Consider the following 15,788-nt stretch of genomic DNA (forward strand, 5'->3'; position numbering starts at 1 on the left):
AACATTTCAATTGAATGACTCGTAGGATATGAATTTTTTCAATTAATACAAACATGAGGTTCTAATTTTTGAAATGTTCCTCCTTTAATATATTGGGGATAGTTATAAGTACATGTTTAAAATAGCTAAGCAATAATTAAAATACCTAAAATACTTAATCTATATATTGATTTCCTATCCAAATATTCAAGCTAAACCAAGTTTTATGTTAAATTTAAGTATTTTAGCATTCATTATTCAAATTATATGTTATATATTATTTTTATTTTTATGCTTTGAAAAATTTAATATATACGAACTTTAATTTTTGAAAAATAAATTTAAATAGGTTGTCCGAATCCAAACCCGAATCAAACCCGCAAAAATTCGAATCGAAGTAAATCCGTAAGAATCCGAGCCAACCAAATGATACTTTAATGTAACCTCTAATCAAATGTAAAAAAGATCACTAATAACAAAATGCATATTGTTTATAAATATTTAAATTCAATATATTTTTAAAAAAATCACACCGAGCAGGAAGGGGTTATCATAGTAGTGTATTATGACACAACCTAAACAGACAAAATAACTGCAGTAACAGGTTAAATTATAACTCAAAACAATGGGGTTCCTAGAAAAAATTGTCTGAAACGAGTCAACGACCAAGTTTACAGTACTTTACCAGAAGCAGAATTCATACACACCTAACATCAATTATCAGACTTTTCTGCATCTTGTTCAAAATTAGACATTGCCTCAACTACAGAGCAGTAGGTACTGTCATTAGGAGTAATCCCTTCACTTTTCATTTCCATTAGTAATTCTTCTGCAAGTCTCCCCTCCTGGTTTTTACTCAAACCCTTTAACAGAGCATTGTAGGTGAGAAGAGTTGGATTAAATCCGAGACTCAGCATCTCATCTCGAACCATGAAAGCTTGCTTTGTATCACCTTTCTTACTGTACCCACTTATTAGAGTGTTGTAGCTGATATGGTCAGGTCTGATTCCCCTTCTCTTCATCTCCCCCATCAGGTCACGAGCTTCCTCAAATTTACCTTCTCCACAAAGCCCCCTCATCAAGCAATTGTATGTCACATCATCAGGATCCATTGTCATCTTATCCATCTCCTTAAGAAGCGAAAACGCACGGTCCATGTTACCGGTAGAACAATGGCCATCCATCAACGCATTATACATCACAAGATCAGGCTTCATTCCCTTGCCTACAACATTCTCAAACAACTCATCTGCTTCCCTCATTTTTCTTCTTCTACATAAGACATAAATAAGTGATGTATAAGTAAACTGTGTCGGCTCAATTCCGTCGGTCATCATTTCGTCGTGTAAAGCAAAAGCTTTCTTTGCATCACCATGCTGACAATATCCATTTATGAGTATGTTGTACGTGACAGCATCCAAGGCAATGCCCTTCTCTCTAATCTCCTTTATCAATATCTCAGCGGCTTCTATCTTGTTCTCCATAAACAAACCATGAATCAACGTGTTGTAAGTATAAAACGTTGGAGCAAAACCTTCTTTCATCATCTCATCCCTATAAGCAAAAGCTGTCTCCAAATCTCCCTTGTTACTACAACCACGGATCAAAATATTGTAAGAAACAGAGTCTGGAACCAAACCCATCTCCTTCATCTCCCTCAGTATCTCAGAGGCTCGTCCTTCACTACACATCCAAGACAGAATCGGATTGTAAGTCTGCAAATCTGGTTTAAAACCTTTAGATTTCATTTCTTTGATAACCATACGAGCTCCTTCGATTCGTCCTCTCAACGAATACCCTTGAACAAGTGTGTTGTAAGTGACAACGTTAGGCTTAACTCCAAAACACTCCATCATTGCCAACATTGCCTTGGCCTTTTTCAACTTCCCTTCCTTGCACAACACGTTGATCATAATGTTGTAAGTGTATATATTGGACTTAATCTCCATCCTGTACATGTCAGCGTAGAAGACCCAAGCTTTCTCTGTTAGATTCAACCTTGATAACAAACTCAGAATGCAGTTGCAAGTTTCAGTCTTGGGATCAAAACCTCTCTCCTTCATCAAGTAAAAGCAATCTATTGCTTCATCCACCATCTTCAATTGACAGCAACATCTGACCAAAAGATCCAAAAGAATGGTGCTTTTAGTCTCTAGTTGATCACGGGCAAGAACCAGCTCATTGAATATGTCTCTAACACTAACACTCCTCTTAGTTTTACTAACAACGACTTCGTTGAGTAACTGAAGAGCTGGCTTGTGAGAAGAGAGCTTAGAGACGAGAGCTATTGCTAAGCACTGTGTTGGGAGTTCCAAGGAACGAGGATCGAGGCGGTTGACGAAATTGAGAGCTAAATCTGGAGTCTTGACGAGGCTGAGTAGAGTTGTTGATACAAGGGAAGGTGTAAGCTTGCCCGTAAGCTGTTCGATGAAATGCCACTGAGAAGTTCGTGCTGAGTTGAGTAGGCTATCGGAACTTATCTGTGATTCTGAGAACTCGGGTTTGGTGGTGGATGTTAGGGGCGAAAAGGAAAGACGTGAGGCGGTACGAGAATATCCGGCGCCGGAGAGAATTGAGATTCGGTGGCGTAAAAGACAGGGGAAAGTGAACTGTCTCATGGCCAGTGTCCAAAACAGAGATGATAACGAAGGTTGATATGGAGAACTCAAGGGTGCTGTTTATTTTGTTGGCAGGGTTGAAGAATCGAAGAATTGAAGGAGAGTCGAAGAGGAAAGACGAATAATTTGCTCTACAGCTACGGTTTAATTGGGATCGAGAATTTCGGTTTAATGAAATTAGCTTGGTTAGTTCAGAATGTTTGGGTGGGTTCAATGCAATGTTTTTAAATCTCAACTGAACTGGATTATTAGTAGAGGCCAATCGTGTGGTTGAACCATAAATCAGTAGAATAAACTGTAATATATAATTATATATAAACATAATATTATTAACCAATAAAAATATAAGATGTTATCAAGTTTGTTTAGAAAATATAATTAATTTTAATTTCAATTTTTATCTTTCATGAAAATAAATTATTTAATTAATTTTTAATATCAAATGACAACTTTAACCAAAAAAATAAATAAATTAATAAATAAATTTAAATTTTTATAAAATTAACTTCTAAGTCTAAATTAAATAAAATTACAAACTTATAATAATTTAAAATATTATCACATCAACAATTCGTTTTCTTTAATACCATTTTATTCGAATAACATAGTACAAATATAACGGAGTTTTAAATCATTAATCTTGTAGTTTATTCAATTATGTGTAATATTAAAAAGTATATGAAAATTTTGATCAGTAATTTTAAATATCATCAACATTTGCTAATTTTACCGGTGTCGCAAGTGCGCTCTTCTTCACTGGTTGAAAGCTGAAGATGAGAAAAAAAGACATTAGAAGATAAGCTGCTTCAAGCTGGAGTTCATGAAGAAAGAGGCCGGACATATCTCTGTTATGTCGGATAAATGTAAAGAACTGAGAAGTGAATGAAGTAAATCTCATGGCAATTATTTCAACAGTGGTTGAAGATTCCTGTCATCCAAAGACTTCCAATTTTTGCATGAAGAACATGTGTTCTAACATGTGTTCTATGGAATCATCAAAGTTAGATATGTGGAGTCAATGGAGTTCGACAAATGAAAAACGAAATAAAACGGGACCAATTCGGAAAGTTCACTTTGAATAGGAGGACTGGTACGTCCATGTATACTCATGCCTTCAACATCTATTCCGGCCCAAAACTCTTGACTCATTTAGATTCCGTCTTGTAGACACCCCCAGCACTGGGTTAACTGTGGCTCCCAAAGTTAAGGGTATCTCCATTGTCCCAAGAGTAGTCTCAGTGTCGAAAAAAGTGTGGGATGCCACTCCCCCTAACCTCTACAGATCCTACATGATTTACTTACACTAATAATCTGGACTTGGACCATATCATTTTACTCAACGATTCAAACAATAAGAAGTTATGTGAGAGTACATACAATGCTCCCGCGTGGACTCCAAAGAAAAAGTTGATATATCTGCTCACAATTGGTTTAAAATTATTTGGTTTTTGTTTAATTTTTTTTTTAAATGGTGAAAGTTTATAATTCGATAATCGTTTTCTGTTATTGATCATTGACCTCAAGGTATGCTTATATACAACCTATATATTTCCTATCTATTACTATAAATAAATGTTGTTTCTCTCCTGGTGACACATCAGATTCCAAGTCAGAAATTCACTTCTTGAGGAGCTGCCACGTGACGACTGAGTATGAAACTTACTGATTCATTTAATCTGAAGATTTTTTTTTTCTTTGATCTTCATCATCATGTCGGTTTACACTTGCATTCAATCAACATAAGTAACGTCCTCATCAATACCATTAAACCCCCTCTTTCCACTAGGCCACATTCAATACACTCCTCCTTTTATGGTATCGAATCTGCACCCATAAATAATGGAGTAAGCTTTCGTGAAATTCATCACCTCACTTTCTTCCTCTCAAATCTCAATCATTATAATCCTCTCAAACCCAAGTAAAGGCAATGGAGTACGAAATCCAAAAGCTTCTCTTTGTTCTGAATAAGAAACCGGTTCGACTCCAGGTCAGCTGAGAAAATCTTCAGTTCACCAGACATTGGCGTCATTAAAATCGATTCCGGGAAATTATCTCCTCGATGAAAGGCCCAAGATCATCCGTCTTGAAAGCTCTGCCCAGATCAGCGTGTCGCCAATGAGATGAAGTCCGTAATTTCAGGGAAGGAGCCAACCGACCAAAACACGTGCAACAGGGAAGGAGGAGGAAAGCGGTGGCGACGAAGGAGAGGAAGAGGATGAATACGGTGAAGAAATGGAGAGAGGCATTGAGGATGGTAGAAAGAATAGAAAGAAAAGGGTATTAATGGAGAGGAGAGAGGGGGAGAGTGGAACGGGGAAAAATGGGTTTCGGCATAAATAAGACATTACATCACTAATACTCTGTTGCATTTTTCTTCCTTTTTATTTTTTTTATAAAATATACTATTTCCATAAATAAATGATTTCCTGAATATCAAATAAATATTCATTTTACATGCAATTATGACATTTTGGATTTGTTCGGAAATGTCTATCAACATTTAGCAAATGAGATCCGTGATTTGATTCTTTGATCACTCACACTCAAATAGGTTTTGCAAATCTTCAATGGCTTCGTATAGAGAAGTTTTCTTTTGTCTTTTTCTTTGGTCCAATGAATTGAAAATCTTAGTTCGTCTCTACGTGTTACATTTAAGTTTGGAAGTTGTTCAAAAAAAAAACATTTAAGTTTGGTCAAAACCCCTAAAGCAGCTGCAACTCTAAAGTGAAGATTTATATCATTATCAAAAGCCAGCATTTATTCTCTTAGCAAAGGTTCACCATACAAAACAAAAAAAAATGAAATTTAAAATCTCACATAAAGTTAAGTTACAGAAAAAAATACAGCACCTAAAGTTAAGCATTCCATCGGTAACAAAGTGCTTTCTAAATGTTACTAACAAAATGTCAAGAATCCAGACTGCTATCAACACAGCAAAAATAACGAATTTCAAAAATTAAATTTTAGTTGAACAAAGAAAGTTAATATATATAATTTTCTTTAGTATTTAATATTGAATTTTTTTCTGTGGTAGTCCTATAAAGTTCTTATTACAAATATAGCACACAAGTGTCAAAATGTCCAAAACAAATTTCATTAAAAAGGTAAAAATTAATTATATTCATAAGTTTAAATAATCTAGAGTTTTGGTTATGATCTGATAGATTGGAGTTTATGATTTTAAAATATGATAATTAAAATATTAAAAAAATAATTTTAGAATAGTTGCAAAACTATTTTTTGGATTTCAAAATAAAAAAAATTAAACGAAAATTCAAAAATAAAAGTTTATAAAAATTGATTTTTCCAGACAGTTTTTCGAAATTTTTTTTTCTAGAACTGATTTTATGTTAAAATGAAAATAAAATAAAAACTAAACTATATAAAATTAGATGATCGAAATTTAAAACTTTAGATTCTTCGATGAATTTGTTATATGTATTCTATTATTCTGTATATAGATTGATTAACATTATCATGATTTGATTATGTTAGATCTTTTTATATTTGTAAAAGGCTTTTTGAGGATGTATTTTTGTTCTATATGTATTGATCTTTTTATAATTGCCAAAAATACTATTTTCATAGTACAATTTTTCATGTTTACACTAATCTTTTTTACCATCATTTTTAATAAAGGATTTGAATTTGAAAGTTTAGAATTTATGGTTTAGATTTGATGTTTAAGAGTTTAGGGTATACATTATAGGATTTACAGTTGAGGATTTAGGGTTTATAGTTGAAGTTTTTGAATTTAGAGTATTGAATTTAGGGTATAGAATTTAGGATTTATTGTTTAGAGTTGAGGATTTAGGGTTTAGGACTGGGAGTTTAGGATTTAAAGTTTGGGGTTAGAATTTTGAAAATCATATAAAAATAAGGATATAAGAGTCTTTAATTTTTTAATAAATAAAGTATTTTTGAAAATATATTTTTTGTGATGGTAAAGATAAATAATGGTATCTTCAAAATTGTATTTTTGAAAATTACCTTTAATACTTTCACAAGTCAAATTAGTGGTTTCGAATACATAGACCCTGATATGAATTTACGGTGTTCCAGCGGTTTGATACATCCACGTAACCGCATAAAATAAGATCCACACACCATAAATTAATCTAAAATAGTTACAGACACAAACACATACTAATAGAAATAGTAAAAAAAACTAAAACAACTAATTTGTACATCCATAATATTGTTAAGTATAACAATCATTATCATTTTCTGTTCGAAAACACTTTATACTAATAAAATTACAAATAATATAATCTTTTCAGCAATCTATAATTGTTACTAAAAATACAAAAAACAAGTTAACAACCCCTAAGATTATTATACTACAATTTGCTCTTACATGTCAACCACAACGTCCACAATATTAATAACTTCTCACTTATATATATAAATAATCAATCATAATAAATATAAAAAGGCACCAGATAGATTGTTATGTGAAAATATCAGAGTTTATTTAAACTTCAAAAATATAAAAACAAATACAGAAATAAAGTAGTATTTAAATTTTAAGTTAATCAAGTTTTATATTAAATATTTACTCTAACTATTTCAATTATTTTCAAATTACCATCCCGCCCGTAGGGCGGGCCGACCCTAGTTTCTTATATAGAAAGGATATTGTTCTACTCCTATTGTCATAAGGACATTTTTAAATATGGGAAGATTACATAGTTATCCTAATACCCCCCCCCCCCCCCCCCCGTCAAGTTGGACCGTAGAAGTCTCAAATGCCCAATGTGAAACTCCTTTCGTCCTAGTGCTTTCGTGAGGATATCCGCTAGTTGTTCTTTGGAGGAGACATGCTTTGTCGAAATTGTTCCTTTGATAATGTAATCTTGGAGAAAATGACATTCTGCTTCAACGTGTTTTGTTATTTCGTGAAAAACAAGATTCGAACAGAGATAGATAGCTGATTGATTATCACACCGAATAGTCATTGGTTATGTATGGTTGATGCCGAAATCAAGGAGTAGCCCTTTGAACCACAAAATTTCTTTAAGAACTTTAGTCATTGTCCTATATTCTGCTTCCGCCGAGGATAAAAAGACAGTCCTGTTTTTGAAATTTCCATGAAACAATGGAAGTGCCAATTTGTACGAGCCATCATGTGACGGATCGTCGAGATGCAGAGCATCCAGCCCAGTCGGAGTCAGACCAGACAGTCACATGTAACGGAGAAGCCGCACGTAGCATTATACCTTGTGTGATGGTTCCTTTGAGGTGTCAAATTAAATGAATGGCTGCTTCCCAATGTTCGGTTAGAGGAGACTGCATGTATTGCTCCAGGACATGAATAGAAAATGGGAGATGATGGATGACCAAGACGACGATGCTAGAGAACTCCTTCATCGGCTGTAGTTGTCTGAAAGAAATTCAAAGTCTCAATCCCTCATAAGTGGTACAGTCCCTCACTCTCACGTTCACCCGCTCCAATTAACGTCCTTGTGGTGCGGTCCGCTTAGTCTTGTATCGTATCGTGTCTTTTGAGAGTTCATAAGTGTGACTAGTGTGTGCCATTGAGCGTCGGTTAGGCCAGCAATGCCTTGTCGATCTATTTCGGTTAAAATAGTGTTTGCTTTTATGGTATAGAATTTGGATTTATGGTATAGATTTGAGTTTATAGGTAAGGCTTTTGGGTTTATGATTTATGGTTTGGGTTTAGGATTTAAAGTTTAGGTTTATGGTTTAAAATTTGGGTTTACGGTATAGAATTTTGGTTTATAATTTAGAATTTAGGGTTTACAATTTGTATTTAGAGTATAGAGTTTAAGTTTACGGATTAGATAGTGACATTAGCATTATTAAAATTTATATTATTTATTTTTTAAACTATTTTGGTTTTTGAAAAATTATTTAATATTTTTTAATCATTAATCTAGTTAACACTTTGATTGGTTATTAGAAAAATGGTGAATTTAAAGGTTCACCATAAGGAATGAACCCAAGTTTGTCCATTTCAAAATGTGTTGTCTTATATGGACATTGTCATAACTCTGGGCACATATCTCTTTTTCATGTTTGCTCGTTAAACATGTGTTTGGAGGTCCAGTAGAGATGTTGATGTCGTTTAGTCATTTGATAGCGGGTAATTTTGGATTTTCTATGAAGACAACAATCTGAGATTCACAATCCCGTCAAAGACTTTCGTTGTTAGTCATTCAATGTTTTAACATTCCCAAGTGTATGAACCTCTCCACAGGATAACTTAATCAAAGATATTTTGCGTCTCATCCAAAAGTTGCTTTCATGCCTGCAATCATACAACCCAGTGCAAATAATAAGTGGACTTCAGATATAAAATAGTACGAGGCAGAGAATTATAACTATAACCTTTTTTTTTGTTTATAAAGCTTTTGGTGAAAATGCAAATCATCGGAATTATAACTACATTATAAAAAAAGATATTACAAAACGATCAACAACAAGTTACAAATTTCAACAAGAGCTAGAAAACCCAAAATTTATGGGCACAAAACACAAAGTATCAATGTCTGAAACGAGAATGAGAGAACCATTGTTGTTCCTCAACTTATTAAAGATCCAAAAGCTTTGAATCAATCGTCATTCTCTTCCCTTTCTCTAGGCACAGCGCCAAATTCTTTGACTAGAATCTCAGCCACCAAGGGAACCAACTCCGTAACACGAACACCTTTCTTATAAATCTCTCCAAGATGCGAGTCGCTTCCTATCCGTCCCCCAACGTACACGTCAGCACCCTCGACAGGCTTCCCGTTCTCACCACGTGTCAAGCATCCCATGAATCCGATATCTGCCACCTGGACTTGTCCGCAAGTGTTGGGACATCCTGTCCAGTGCATCCTAATCGGCTTTGGCACAGCTACAAGTCTCTCCACTTCTTCTGTCACTTTCAGTGCTCTTAGTTTGGTCTCGATTATAGCTTGTCCACAAAACTGGTTTCCGGTACAAGCGACTAAGCCTTTCATCAGGATAGATGGCTCAGGGGAGAACCTGTTCTTGAGAAACGGTTCTTGAAGCAAAGCATGGGTTTTGGAGGTTTCCACGTTAGGGATGATGATGTTCTGCTCTACCGTGAGTCTGAGCTCGCCAGTGCCGTAGGTGTCAGCTAACCGAGCAAGCTCGTCCATGTCATCCGCTTGTAGCCTACCGACCGGAACGTGAAGGCCAATGTAGCTAAGACCTTCTTGTTTCTGAGGGTGGACACCGAAGTAGTCTCTCCTCTCCCATTGGTTGTTCACGAGATCCTCCGAAGATTCTCTCTCGAGTTTACCGTTAGGCATTCTCTTCTCCACCTCTGCTCTAAATCCTTCAACACCCTTTACATATATTGACGAATATTAAATCAACAATCATAATCAATTAAATTTTCTAAGCAATAGAAAGTACTTACAAGTTCATCGACGAGCCACATCATTCTAGTCTTCTGTCGGTTTCCTCTGGTGCCAAGATCTCTGTAGGCTTCAAGAACAGCTTTGCAGAGTGGAAGAACATCCTCAGCAGGGACCCAAGCATCAAGGGGAATAGCTTCTTCACATCTTTTAGGACTAAAGAATCCTCCCACAAGCAAATTGAATCCAAAGCGACCATCTTTATTAGCAGGCATGTATGCAAGATCATTGATATGCGGATGCTCATAGAGATCATGTGTCCCGACAACACACACATTCCACTTCCTCGGCCTGCAACAAACATAAAACAAGAAACCATCTTTTAGGGTTTCCACGGGACCAATGCACAAACCCAATCTGAGAACTCACAAGTTGGTGACATCAGGGTTTCCACGGGAATTAGCAGTGATGAACTGCGAGAGAAGATTGGTGTAAGGTCTCGTATCGACAATCTCATCCGGATCAATCCCAGCTATAGGATTCCCAACAGGGTTCCTCACATTATCCATCCCACTCTGGAGACTCGTTAACCCAACGGAAGCAAGACCTTTCAAGATCTCAGGGACATCAGGCAAGACAACACCACGGATCTGCCAGTTCTGTCTCGTTGTCACATCAGCACATCCATCTTCGCCATACTTCCTAATCACACTCGCTAGGTACCGAGTCTGTGCACTTGTGGTCACACCGTTAGGTAACTTCAACCTCATCATAAACTTACCATCTGCAAAAACAACAAGAAACAACCCTTTAGATCCAAAATCAAGAACAAGAAGACAAGTGTAAAGAAACATACAGTGATGCTTCCTGCGATGGAACAAGCCAAGCCACTTGAGTCTAACGTCAACATCTTCTTTTGAAGACTTTTCGCTGTCGATCTCTTCCATAGATTTCTTGGCGAGCTCTTCGATCCCATTCTCCATGAACAGCTTCATCGGCTCGCTCTCGATCTTGACCTTCTCTTGTGGGTTGATCCCTTTCCGAAACTTTTCCTTGAGAATGAAAAACCCATCTCTTAGTTCAACTCTCGGCTCCAGACGATCTGCGTCTACGGCGGTGGATTCTGCCGGAGGAGCGGTCTGTGCGGCGACGATGACGGATCTTCTGGGCTTTGATGAGAGGAGAGTGTGTGGAGAAGTGAAATGGAGAGAGAGAGAAGAAGAAGAAGAAGAAGTCATGGCGGAAGGAGGAGGTGAGAGAAGGTTTGAGACGTGCGGCCATTTTTGTAGTGGGGAGAGATGAGCTCTTGAGCGATCCAAAGGGTCAAGTCTCTTCTGATCATTTGTTGCGAGGAGGAGACAGACACTTCCCTGGTTTTTCTCTTTTGTTTTTTTTGTTTAATTTTAATTGATATTAATTAATGTATGATTGATTTGCTTTGAGCTCATTTATTTTCCATTCGCGTTTCCTCTATTTCTTTCCTGACAGTCAGTGTTTGACTTTCAACAAAATTTAGCGGTATTTGTTGCATATTCGAATGGTAATAAATATATTTTTTTTCTTACATCTAAAGAATAACTAGGTGTTTTGCCCGCACTTGCGGGCTTAATAGTTAAAAACATTATAAACAGATATACTATAAATTTTAAAACCTTAGGATAAAATTATTCTCGTGTTTTGAAATATTTAATAATTAATTAAATATTAATTTTTATATTCAATTTCTTTTTATTTTGTAAAAATATCTTTTCTTACATAAAATAAACTAAAATATTCATATATACATAAATTATATTTATTTTTAAAATATATGATGTAAAATATTTTTAGATAAAATAGTATAAAATCTTTTACATCATGATGAATATCAAACTAATGAAATTTGTTTTTAAATTTAAGGGTAATTATATATTAACAAATATAACCTAATTATTTATTAAGAATAATAAAAAATTTCAACGCTCTAAATTTAAACACGAAAGCGAAAAAATAATTATGCAAATAATAGTATAAATAATTTTGAATCTTCTGCCAATTTTTTTCAAAAATTATCACAATAAGTGATTTTGATTGTCCTAAAAATTATCATAAAAGATAAATTAATATTATATCTTATGTGATATATATATTAATGGTTTAATATTACTAAACCAAAATATAATATAAACATATATGTAATACTTTAATATTACTAAATTATAGTGTATAAGTTTGGCTATGATATTGTCTTTAGGATATTTCATTTATTTACAACATAATGATAACTTATTAGCTAAATCACTAAAATTATTAATTATTAATATTAATAATTAAACATAAAATATGATTAAACCTATAACTATGGAGAGCATGAAAAATAACTAAATTCACTTCTCAAATAATAGTATAGATAGATAGATTGTTTTATATCTTAATTTTTTTAACTTTTATAATAGAAATAATTATTTTAATAACTTAAAATTTGTTTTTACTTTAAATGAAAAAAAATATTTTCAGATAACAACACAATATATATATAAGAATTATCTTTATATTTTTGACAATATTAATTTATAATCAAATATAACATATAAATAATAATATTTTTCACTTAAATTCGTTTTTAATTATATAATAATTTATATACAAATTTATTAAGGGTATTAATTAATTAATTAATATTAATAATTAAGCATAAAATATAACTAAACTTATAATTATGGAGATCATGAAAAAAAGCAAATTCGCTTATCAATAATAATATTATTCACTCAAAATTCATTTTTAACTATATAATAAATTATATACAAATTCATTAAGGGTATTAATTAATTAATATTAATAATTAAGCATAAAATATGACTAATTAGCCTATAATTATGGAAAGCATAAACAATAAGCAATTTCACTTATCAAATAATAGATAGATAGATTGTTTTATATCTTAATTTTTTAACTTTTATAATAGAAATAATTATTTTAAGATAACAACACAATATATAAGATTATCTTATTTAAAAAATAATTAATATTATTAACATAAATTATTTTTAACTATATAATAAATTCACAAATAATAGTATAGATATAGATAAATTGTTATATATCTTATATTTTAATTTTTATAACAGAAATAATTATTTTAAGATAACAATACAGTATATAAGAATTATCTTATTTTTATATAAAAATTAATCTGACTAATATAAATTCGTTTTTAATTTTTGAAAATTCCCCTTAATTATTATATATTAATATTAATTTATAATGTAATATAACATATAAATATAATATTATTAACTTAAAATTCGTTTTTAACTTTTAAATTAAAAAAAATATTATTTCCAGATAACAAAAAATATATAAGAATTATCTTTATATTTAGTAAATTTATAATCAAATATAACATATAAATAACAATATTATTCACTTAAAATTCCTTTTTAGTTATATAATAAATTATATACAAATTCATTAAGGGTAGTATCGATATTATAACATATAAATAACAATATTATTGACTTAAAATTCGTTTTTAATTATATAATAAATTATATACAAATTCATTAAGGGTAACAACGACATTAACCGCTCTAACTTTTAACGTGAGAGCTCCGTTGCGAAAAATCACTTCGCAAATAATAGTATAGACTAGATGTTTTACCCGCACCTGCGGACTTAATAGTTTAAAAAAAAAATTATAAACAAATCTACTATAAATTAAAAACCTTATTGAAAATTATTCTCATGCTTTTGAAATATTTAATAATTAACTAAATATTAATTTTTATATTCAATATTTTTTTATTTTAATAAAATATCCATATATACATACATTATATTTATTTTTAAAATATATGATGTAAAATATTTTAAATAATATAATATAGAATCTTTTAGATAATGATGAATACGATGATTTTTTTTATTTATGGGTAAATATATATTAAAAATATACCCTAATTATTTATTAAGAATAATAAAAAATTTAACGTTTTAAATTTAAACGTGAGAGCGAACAAATTATTTTGTAAATAATAGTATAAATAATTTTGAATCTTCCCCTAATTTTCTCGGAAATTATCACAATGATTTTAAACATATAATAATAAATTATTATATGTATTTATTATTATATATAGTAATAAATTATTATTGTATCAATGCTTTTGATATTTGTATTATTATAAGTGATTTTAAACATATAATAATAGTATACATAAGTAATTTTATCTAAGTTTATAATTATTTATGGGTAATTATAAACATATATGTAATATTTTAATATTACTAAATTATATGTATAAGTTTAGTTATGATATTATCTTTAGCATATTTTAATTATTTTTAAGATAATGACCAATTATCGGTTAAATCACTAAAATTATTTATTAATTAATATTAATAATTAAGCAAAAAATATGAGTAAATGTATAATTATGAATAGCATCACAAATAAGCAAATTCACTTCTCAAATAATAGTTTAGATAGATAGATTGTTTAATATATTAATTTTTAACTTTTATAATAGAAATAATTATTTTAAGATAACAACACAATACATAAGAATTATCTTATTTTTTAAAATAATTAATATTATTAATATAAATTTGTTTTAACTATATAATAAATTCATATATAATAGTAAAGATATAAGTAAATTGTTATATATCTTATTTTTAACTTTTATAACAAAAATAATAATTTCAAGATAGCAACACAATATATAAGTTATCTTATTTTATTAAAAATTAATCTGATTAATATAAATTTGTTTTTAATTATATAGAAATATCTTAGAAAATATATTTATACAAAATGGTTTTAGTTGGTTAATATTCAATTATAAATAGTTTATATGTTATTTTATATCTTTTATAATTGAAAAAATAAATTTTAAGATAACAACACAATATATAAGAATCATCATATTTAAAAAATTCTAATATTATTAATAAAAATCGTTTTTAATTATATAATTAATTATATATAAAATTAATAATATCATTTAATTATATTTAGTTATATACTTTATGTTTTCAACTTTATTTTAAAAAAAATTCAGATAACAACACAACATACATATAGGAATTATATTTATATTTTAAAATATTTTTAGATTTTGGATAAATCTTACTATTACTAATTTTAATCAATTATATAATTAAATAAAGTAATTTTCGTTTTTATTTTTACCTTAATTATATATTTTATTCATTAAGGGTAATATTGATATTAACCACTCTAACTTTTAACGTGAGAGCTTCGTCGCGAAAAATTACTTCGCAAATAATAGTATAGATATATATGTATCTTATGTTAACATTATATACATAATTTAAAATTCACTGGACATTTTAATACAATACTTTTCAGCCCATTGATTTCTAATATTGTTTTCTCGATATGCAGATTTTGACTTTAAAATCAATATTAGCGGTATCTGTTGAACATTCGATTTGTATTTTTTTTACATGTACAGAATATATCCATCTTTTATATATCATCTTATAGAACATCCTAAAACAATATTTTCAATTTAGTGGACACCACAACACTCAGGCCTCAACGTTTTTTAACCCAATCCGAAGTATGTACCTAAACATGAACTAGAAAAATCAAAACCAGATCCGTAACTATTATACAAAAATATCCAAATGAAATTTATGAGCTTAGTAAATTGAAGTTTGGTTATAATCTGAACCGAATCAAAATCCAAATTAAGATCCAAAAATATTCGAAATTAGTTAAATATGTTAATTAATGTTTTTATATATGTTAAGGTAATTTAAATATTTAGAGTATTCAAAATATTTTTGTAGTTTATTTTATTTGTTATTTTGAATACTTTTTAATTAATTTAGATGGTTTAACTAATTTTTA

At 30.6% G+C, this 15,788-nt stretch overlaps 2 protein-coding genes across 2 annotated transcripts; both read right to left on the reverse strand.

Annotated features, from left to right (window-relative positions):
* Positions 1-466: 466 nt before the first annotated feature.
* On the reverse strand, positions 467-2,796 carry LOC108806970 (pentatricopeptide repeat-containing protein At2g15630, mitochondrial). The gene has a single exon (XM_018579196.2). It carries the CDS (start codon positions 2,595-2,597, stop codon positions 693-695), a length of 1,905 nt encoding a protein of 634 aa, XP_018434698.1. The 5' UTR covers positions 2,598-2,796; the 3' UTR covers positions 467-692.
* Positions 2,797-8,987: 6,191 nt separating this feature from the next.
* LOC108812867 (ferredoxin--nitrite reductase, chloroplastic) lies at positions 8,988-11,297 on the reverse strand. The gene is made up of 4 exons (XM_018585251.2): positions 10,782-11,297; positions 10,355-10,709; positions 9,988-10,276; positions 8,988-9,913 (listed from the first exon to the last, which is right to left on the reverse strand). The coding sequence occupies exons 1-4, from the start codon at positions 11,161-11,163 to the stop codon at positions 9,173-9,175; spliced, it is 1,767 nt and encodes a 588-aa protein (XP_018440753.1). The 5' UTR covers positions 11,164-11,297; the 3' UTR covers positions 8,988-9,172.
* Between the last annotated feature and the right edge of the window lie 4,491 nt (positions 11,298-15,788).

This window comes from Raphanus sativus, chromosome 6 (genome assembly GCF_000801105.2).
Source record: "Raphanus sativus cultivar WK10039 chromosome 6, ASM80110v3, whole genome shotgun sequence".
In the NCBI taxonomy this organism is placed as follows: domain Eukaryota; kingdom Viridiplantae; phylum Streptophyta; class Magnoliopsida; order Brassicales; family Brassicaceae; genus Raphanus; species Raphanus sativus.